The 9,360-nt window shown below is 35.1% G+C and overlaps 1 protein-coding gene across 2 annotated transcripts; it reads left to right on the top strand.

Annotated features, from left to right (window-relative positions):
- Positions 1-4,099: 4,099 nt before the first annotated feature.
- LOC113348577 (NADH dehydrogenase [ubiquinone] 1 alpha subcomplex assembly factor 2-like) lies at positions 4,100-9,142 on the top strand. 2 transcript variants are annotated; one of them, XM_026592405.1, is made up of 8 exons: positions 4,100-4,427; positions 5,247-5,303; positions 5,453-5,505; positions 6,473-6,524; positions 7,325-7,390; positions 7,511-7,573; positions 8,052-8,133; positions 8,637-9,142. In XM_026592405.1, exons 1-8 carry the CDS (start codon positions 4,316-4,318, stop codon positions 8,698-8,700), a joined length of 549 nt encoding a protein of 182 aa, XP_026448190.1. In that variant the 5' UTR covers positions 4,100-4,315; the 3' UTR covers positions 8,701-9,142. The 2 variants fall into 2 exon arrangements, with proteins under 2 accessions (XP_026448190.1, XP_026448191.1); XM_026592406.1 differs by having other exon boundaries at positions 4,102-4,427; positions 8,079-8,133.
- Positions 9,143-9,360: the final 218 nt, after the last annotated feature.

Here is a 9,360-nt window from a genome sequence, read left to right on the forward strand (position 1 = left end):
AACAGTTCAAGTCCGGGAACTCAAATGAGTTTGGTCATGTACGAAAGTATGCGTACCCGTTCGCATATAGGCGAACACATACCAAGTCCGACTACTTAGGTATGCGTACTCGTTTGCATACTTGAGTGGGTTAAGTTCTAAAATTGGTTTGTTCATGAACAAATACATTTAAATAATAAGGAATGCTGATAGATGTAGAATAAACCTTGATTTAATATCTATTGGTTGTGCTTTCTTTGTTATTTTTCTTGTAAATTATGTCTTTTATGCATGTTTTAAAGTTATTAGGTATTCTGGAGTCATAAGGAAGTAAAGAACAAGAAATCATTCAATTTAAGGCGAAAGGGAAAAATGGTCATTTCACAAGCAAGTACAATTCGGAGCTGAGCCAAGGTTAAGGGGTAACTCTCTCTTGGAGGAGTACTAAACACAGGTCAGCTGAGGATAAGGGGCTGCAAACAAGTTAACCCTTATAAAAGGTGACCAGCTGAGGATAAGGGGATGCGACTAGAGTCGATTCTCCTTTAACCTAGGTTTTCCTAAAACCATTATAGATTAACGACTTAAAGACTTCATTGAGATTCTAAAGTCAGACCCATCCATTTTCTTAGTAGTTGCGTGTTCTGGTCTTACTTTGTTAAATCGTATTGAGTACTATCTTCTCTAAGATTTGCTCGAGATTTTATTCTCCGATAGATAATATAAAAATTAATCACAAATCTCTTCGTCTCATTCTTTGTGATTCCATAATATCTTGTTTCGCTTCCATACGATTGAGATTATTGTGAGGTGATTGATATTTCTAGGCTGTTCTTCGGGAAGGAACACGACCGTACCTTGATCGGTGTGAGATTGGTTAGGGCTCAACTACATTCCAGTCTGAAGTTAATTTGTAGTAGACTAGAGTCTGTAGCAGCTTAATACAATGTGGTGTTCAAAACTGGACTAAGTCCCGGGGTTATTATGTATTTGTGGTTTCCTCGTTAACAAAACTTCTGGTGTTTGTGTTACTAAGCATTATATTGTTTATATAATTGAAATATCACAAGTTGTGCACAGTTCAATCAATTAGATAACCCAACCTTTGGTTGTTGATATAAATTGATTGACACTTGAACATTGATCCTAGGTACCGTTCAAGTTGTTTCTCATATTAATCCGGCTCACGGATTTCCATCTGTTTGATTGCAGATTGATTTGAGAAACTAAGATATAACTCTTGGATATATTTTTCTTGATTCGGTTTGACTGTTTAGTTGATTCTCTTGGAATTATATTGGATTTGGTCCATATAAATTGCCTAAACGAAATATTGAGTGTGGTTGTTATACCCCTGCTTTTCAAGATCAATCCGAAATAATAACTTAGATTCATATTCAAAACTATTAGATTCGTATATTGAAAAATACCACCAAATGATAGTTATCGATCTAAAGGACTTTATGATTAGATAAATTTAATCTAAGTAGGATCTCAGACGATCAAGATTTGTGCATAAATTCACAAGATACGAAAACTAATATTAAGAAAATCTTCTTCGTCTTCAAATATTCAATTGCCTTCTTAAATAACCTGCACAACACAAACTTGAATCCTCTTGTGATCAATCACGCACACAACGGACTCTGTTAACAATGGATTACCATAAGATGTCTTTAGATAGACAAACAATTCTAAAGATCTCGTTGATACTTTTGATCTAGTTTGATTGACCCTTGCCAGAGAAAGCTCTTAAGAATAAAAACTAGGTGCAATCAAAGTTTCAACAACTGTTAGTCAATAAAATCAATAATCAAAAACTAAAATAACAATGCAATTATCTAGTTTCCCACCAACGGTACTCGTAGAGCTTCTTGATCCCACAAAGTCTTTAAACGAGCGGTCGTAAGTAAGGGTGCACACGGTACGGTTCGGCTCGGTTCTTGGCGATACCGAGTACCTATACCTCCCTAGCTTCGGTTCCAAAAGTTTGGACCGGTACCTGTACCTTATACCTCAGTTCCGGTTCCATTCGGCACACGTACGGTACCAGGTACGGTTCCGGTACCAATCGGTACTAATGGAGATTTAGCGAAGAAGTTCATCAAGCGAAGTAGAATCGATGATGCTGTTAGCAGAATCTTGAAGGTTAAATTCACTATGAGACTTTTTGAAAACCCAATAGTTGATCTTAGCCTTTCTAAACAACTTGGAAGCCAAGAACACAGAGATTTAGCGAGAGATGCAGTGAGAAAATCACTAGTACTATTGAAGAATGGTAATTCTGCAGTTTATCCAATGTTATCGCTTCCTAAGAAGGCCCCAAAGATCCTTGTTGCAGGAAGTCATGCTAATAACCTTGGTAACCAATATGGTGGCTGGACAATCACATGGCAGGGACTTACCGGCAATAACCTCACATATGGTATGTTTAGTACTCTGTGTATACTATTCATATTCTTGATTTCGCAGAATTCACCATCCTCTAAGGCTTAACTGGATGTATATTTTCGAGGTGAACAGGTACAACGATACTCCAAGGAATCAAAAGCACGTTGACAAAAAAACTAAAGTAGTTTTCAATGAAAACCCTGACGCAAAATTCTCGAAGAACAACAAGTTCTCTTCGGTACAGTCGGTTCAGGACGGTACGGGACCAGGGCAGGACCGTGTACCTGCATAGCCCCGATTCCTATTTTTTGGACCGGTACATGTGCCCCCTTTCTCGGTTCGGTACAAAAACAGGTACGGTTCCACCGATTTCGGGACGGTCCGGCTCGGTTCCTGTGCACCCTTAGTCGTAAAAGATTTCGCATAATTAGGTTACTTTCTTCTCCGGATAGACGGCTCCACCAGAAACAAGTTGAAGTTTGCCTGGATCTTAGGATAGTTTGCAAGAAATGCAAACTCAAGTATTTATAGACCAAGGTTGTTTGGACAACAAGGAAATTCCAAAACTGAAAATATTCTCAAGATATTCATATTAAAGTACCTAATTTCGGTTTTCCTATTTCCAGTATATGTCAAACAATATTTCTGAAATCTCTCATAGAAAATTTCTATTATAACAACACGTACGCATACTGTTCTGAACTACTGCCGAACCACGAATTCTGAACTGCTGCCGAATCCTGAACCACTGACCGGATTTTTGATTGATTTTGATATTTACAAATCCGAATAATACCCGTACGTTTGCCGTTTGGTAGTATGCCGAGCTACGATTTTCTAACTAGGGTCTAGCTTTGGCAGCTAAGTTTCACAGATTCAAAATTGGGAACTTTGTTGTTTAGTGCACTAAACCCGACCCGGGTTAATGGCTAGTCCAGCGGGAAAACATATTTACTCGCTAGTCCAAAAAAATTTTGAAAAAAGTAAAATTACTCTGCTAACCCTAACATATAATACTACGTATGTTACTTCATATATTACTACATACTACATTTGTTACTAGTAACATATGTTACTATATATAAATAATGTTATGTTATGTATTGATACTACATATCAATATGTAGTATCAATATTTATGTACTACATATAAATAAATATTGTTATGTATTGAGACTACATATTAATATGTAGTATCAATATGGATTGTACTACATATCAATACTGTTAAGTTATGTATTCATACCACATATTAATATTGTTATGTTATATAGTATACTACATATTAATATTAGTACTACATATTACTAATAGTACACTACTAGTGTACTAGTACGTATATTACTACTAGTATAGTAAAGTAGTTACCTAATTTACTAGTAACATATTTTTGTTACTACCAGTACTTTACATATTAATATGTAGTATCACAGTATTGATATTACTAGTATGTAATAACATACTACTAGTAACATTTACATGTGTTGATGTTAATTAGATCTGGAAGAGTGTTTTAGGCGTTTAGAAAACACATTTTATAATCTTCAAAAAAAAATTGGACTAGCGAGTAAATGTTTTTCACGTGTGGACTAGCCATTAACTGGGTAATGAAAAACTGGACTAACCGGTAAAGAATTTCCGCAGTCAAATAAGATTCCAGTGGTAGCCCAAAATCCATAATGAAGGTGTCGGTGACACTTTCTTTTTGTATCGTGAGTTTCACCGACGATTCGAAATATTGCCAAATACGACGCTTCTTCTTTTTTCATTTCCCGTGGAGAAAAAACTGAAAGAGATATACAGTAGGTGTTCTAAGAACACATAAGAGCTAGAAATCAGAAACATTCTTTTTGGTTTCAGTTGTATTTTTGTCAATCTGTCGTTTCAAGAGATGAGAAACGGATTTATTATTATCGGTTGAATAACTTCGTTAAAAGAGGGAAGAATGTCGAAGCTTTTCTCAAGGTTAACCGGTTTCTTTACCTCTCGAAATCTCGCCGGAGTTGATAAATCAGGGAATCGATATTTCACTCTGCAAGAAAATGTTGATGGAATCAGTAAGTGGTCTCTCTCTTTCTCCAACTCTTTAATTATATGTCTTGTATTGAATTTGGGTGTGGCGGGCTGGTGCTTCTGTTTAATATTTGTTTGTTAATTTTGCTTATAATTGATTTGGTTTAACTAATTTCATTTGTATCTGTAAAGATATTTGGCTAGTTAGTAACTGGTCTACATGGTTGTTGATGTTTAGTGATATCCTAAGGAAATATGGAATAATGTATACATTATGGAGGAAATAAAAGAAAGTTAGGTTCCTACTTTAGGTTAATTGATGAAATTAGTTAATATTGTTACTGGAGATTGGATATCTAGGAGAGTCATATTAAAGCATTCATTCAGCATATCTGTTAGGTAAATGGAGATAAAATCCTTGGCCTAACAGTCTATATGAATTAGCTTTTTATGGTTCTCGTTGGTGTGTATATATTACATATTTTTGTAAATTGTAATTGTTCCCAGTGAAGGTCTTGTCAATTTTGCATGATATGTTTATACAGTAATTCATAAATTCTATTTGTTTGAATTATCATTCTCAAACGGTTCATACATCCATTTGATGTTATTGATTGCTACTTGATCTTTGAAACATCAATAATTTATGATGTGCAACATATAATAGTAAACTTCTTTACTTCTGTTGGACACGGATAACCTAATAACTTGTATAGTTTTGCAGTTTAAAGGTTATCTTGTAGTGATTGAAGAGGAAGTAGTAGTATCTTTACAGTATTTTCTTGATGTCCATGTGACAGATACCTAAGTTAAATACGCTATTGACAAACTATATGTGTGCTTCTTCTTCCTTTGAACACTAGTGAAAGAAAAGAGATGGGTGAAATTCAAAGCAGAGGATGACCCTACCTCCATTCCAGGTAAGCTTTTGACTCTAACAGAATTATTTTATTTTTCTAATTTTACAATGCCTACTTTTGCTTTATCGATAAATATTTTGAGCAACTTCATTACAAAGTTTCATCTGTTACATAGTTCTAACATGTGGGAGTGTTTTTGGTCATTGTAGTTGAGTGGATCTGCTGGTTGAATGGACAAAGAAAGAAAGCTCCAACGGATCAGGTAAGTTACAATTTTATTGTTTTTCTCTTTATCTCTCTCAACCTAGTAGAATGTTCTCCTTCTAAATCTTTTCATGATACGCACCTTATTAAGTAAACTGCTTTAGGTAGCACATCCGATTGACGCAGGTAAAGGTTACGGGGAGAAGCGTTGGTGGTTGAATTCATATAACTAAACTATGACTCTTCCAGGATTGTTTTCGATAACATTTCACATAGTGTTCCTTAAAAAGTTGGTTTACTTAAGGAAGTATAGGCTAATGATGATCAGCAAAATGCGTTTATGATTCTCATTTCCTACCTAGTGAATTGAGTCATGTTATTGGCAAACCAGGCTATCATCTCTTCCTCATTCTACAATTCTGCATTTTAGTCAACTCATGTGTCATTCTATTTTTAAGGTTTTCTTGTCAGAACTGAATTTCAAACCCTGTCAGGACACTCTGGATAAAGTCAGTTATTAAGTTTTGCCAGTTTTGGTAAAAGACTACTCCAGTGGAGTAATCATACTTAAGCTAGAGCATTGTGCAAGCATGAAATCAAGATCTGGGGACTAATTGAATGAAACTAAGATTTCAATTTTCTTAAGATATTAACTTAATTCATTGCCGCTTATCACTTTCAGACTTCAGATAAAAGTAACAGAAACTAATTATGTCAATCACTTAAGTATACCTAATGAACAGAGCAGGCTAAATCTAAAAACAATGCTCCAAGTTAACTGATTTGAAGTCTGAATGTGATAAATGATACTAATTTAACTTAACTATTTGGGTGAATTTTTATTTAACTTTAACTTTCAACCATTGAAAATATTTTAGCAACTCTAAGAGTTCAGCAGTTACTTAAGTTTGAACAAACTCTATGTGAGTAGGAATGTGCCACATTGAAACGTACAAGTCGATAAATATTTGTTTAATAAATCCCTTCTGTATCTTGCTATATGATTGTTTATCACCATTTTCCAGGAAATGGCTGATCTGGAGGCAAGGCGTGAACGTGTTAAACTTAATATTGCCAGTATGTATTTTCCTGTGCTAAGAACTTTTAGGGCGAAGATATAATGCTTGGCTGATACATTCTGGTTCTTTAAATTGTATTCCGCAGCCACATAGGAACATTATCTGATTCTGGGAATATTTCTCAGTGCACATGTTAAGGTTGTAGGGTTCGTGTGAGTGGATTGAAAAATAGAGAATATTTAGGATCATCTGGCACAGGAGGAACAACTCTTTACTTTTGCAATGAAATACAACTCAAAAGGTTAAAGTTCTTCCATGAACTCCATGAAATCGGCAGAATACCAAATAGCTACAGACAAAAACAAGGTGTCACATGCAGTGACTCTTTTTTATCTTTTCAACATACCTATAAGACCATCAAGAAAATAATGATTACTTGTTACATATTGCATTCAGATAATAGGTGAGAGCAAAAATTCCTTGATTTTGTCCACTAAAGTTGTTCTTATAATTTTCGAATCTGGTCTATTTACAATTACATTTCCCAACTACGACAAAAACTATGATAATCTACATTTCAGGTGATCTTAGTTCAATGAGTGTGCAATATGCATATTATCAGGTGGACACTTGTTAAAATGTAAGACGGGTACAACATTTCGATTGAAAACCCAAACATTTTTAGTTTTGCATGTTCATGTCAGCATTTTTCAGTTTTGCCTTCTTTTTAGTTTCTGATACCTTTTTTGCTTAACATTGTAGATTTATGTTGCCAGCAAGATCATTTAAATTGAACTGTTACATGAATATAGACGAATTCCTTGTGATATTTACATAAATTACATTTATTTGATGAAGCTCTTAAGAAAGAAGAGGAGGAAAGGAAATCCAAAGAGGGAAAAATTAAACGAAGCATAAGCACTGGTAAGTCACTTTAACAAAAGGCTCATTTAACACATTATATATTTTATTTTACTGCATTGGGATAGTGCATTCTATGTTCAGCATTCAATTGATTATCATATTACATCTGATTGCAAGCAGATAAAGTTGGAGGTCCCGACTTGAAGAGTTTCATTCGGCAGTTTCCAAATTCATCAGGAGAAGGTGCTGTCGTATTCTCTACTCCTTAGTCATCTAACTAAAATCATATGTCTGTTTCTCAACCATCCATAGCCATTAAACCCAGAGCAAAATTAAAAGCTGCATTGATTTGGAACCACAAATATTCTTAACACTTGATAGACTGACTGGTTGCCAGAAAATGTGACATTTTACACCTTCAGCTTGTAATTTCTGGCTTTTTATCATGATTGGATAAGTTCAACCCAAGTCGAACACTAGTAGAAGCACGAGCGCAGCCATACTACTACTTTTTGTTCTGACCCCGGGAAGTTAGTCGTGAAGTCTGTTCTTTATATTTCTGCAAGTATTGGACAGTTTCTTGTTTTTGTTGTGTATATGGGAAAAAATCTGATTGAAATCTTCAACATAATTTTGTAAAAGCTGATGGGTTTGTTTTCTCTTTTTGCTGATATTACAATGATAAGTGTATATGACTGACTGGTTATGGTAACTGTTAAAGATATTCAGTATGGTGTTAATTCAACAGGAGATGGGAAAAAGGAACAAACAAATGCAGCTGATGATAACACCGACAGTTCCAGGTGGGTCCACCATGAACTTCTTTCAGTTGATATATTTGAGTATATATATGTATGATATATATGGAATGTTGGGTGTTAGTTGTTTCGATACCGTAGGCATTCATCCTAAGAGTAGATTCTTCTTGTTTGAAAATACATCAATGCGGGTCATTTGTTGTCTGGTTCCTTGATGTGTATATTTTACTTTTACGCCTGTAACCCATTCATTTCCAAAATAGTTATAAAGATCGGGGTTCAGTATTATTACCTGTACGGTATCATACTTTTCTTGATTTTGTTGGATAGTAACTACACTTATATTTGTATTGGAACTTTCATTGTAATGCTCCTTGGCAATTGGCCTACTTCATAGGCTGTGTTTGAAGAGTTTAATCAGACACTTTTAAATGTTGCCAAACTACTGAGCAATTTTTTTTATGTTAAACCCAGCAAAGGACTTGTTGATACTTAATTTACTATCTATTCATGAGTTCTGATACTCACCTGTTAAACACGTATTTCAGGTCTACAGAACCAACAGGAACTGGCAAATCCTACAAACCAGGGACATGGCAACCACCAACATGACACAACTCATGCAGTTCACCAACTGGGCTTCTTAGCGGACTCTTATTCTTCCTGGAGGGCTGTAATCTAGGTTCAGATTTATTTTCCCTATTGGTCAATGATTGTACCTTGTACCCAATAAAATCATTGTTGCATCACTCCATCTGAGAAGATAGCTACTTCCCAAACGCCTGCCTTAGGTTTTTTGAGCATGTACATCTCGTCTGATGTTGTAATCTCAAAGTGATTTCACAAGGGCTAGATAGTTTAGATTGTTATTCAAAATTTTTGACGAGTCCCCATGAATGAATGTATTATCACCAGGATTGATTGGATCTATTATTGTACCTTTCATTTGAATCAGTGGACAGTGAAGAGAAGGATGTAAATTTGAATGATCTGTTGGATATGGTTTGAACTTTGAATTTGTGATCATATAGTCCTAGTTCTGTTGCTTCACAGTGTACACGATTTTCTTATACACTTGGATCACTCCTTTTCTGCTGGGACCATATTGGCTCAGCATCTTGAGACCTAACTCGAATAAGTCAGCTTCACCTCTGACATTTTGAATCTCTATGAGAGCCTTGATTAAAATAAGAAGTAGTGTTTGGTGACAAACAAAGAACACTACCTATCACTATGTACCCTATTAGTATTAATTTTCTAGCTATGAGCCTA

Source organism: Papaver somniferum, chromosome 2 (assembly GCF_003573695.1).
Source record: "Papaver somniferum cultivar HN1 chromosome 2, ASM357369v1, whole genome shotgun sequence".
NCBI classification, from domain to species: Eukaryota; Viridiplantae; Streptophyta; class Magnoliopsida; order Ranunculales; family Papaveraceae; genus Papaver; species Papaver somniferum.

Excerpts from the sequence above, each read along its gene's own strand:
- LOC113348577 (XM_026592405.1), top strand. The coding sequence starts at position 4,316 with ATGTCGAAGCTTTTCTCAAGGTTAACCGGTTTCTTTACCTCTCGAAAT. Across the intron at positions 5,304-5,452 it reads TGACCCTACCTCCATTCCAG|TTGAGTGGATCTGCTGGTTG; the intron begins GTAAGCTTTTGA and ends TGGTCATTGTAG. Across the intron at positions 7,391-7,510 it reads TAAACGAAGCATAAGCACTG|ATAAAGTTGGAGGTCCCGAC; the intron begins GTAAGTCACTTT and ends GATTGCAAGCAG.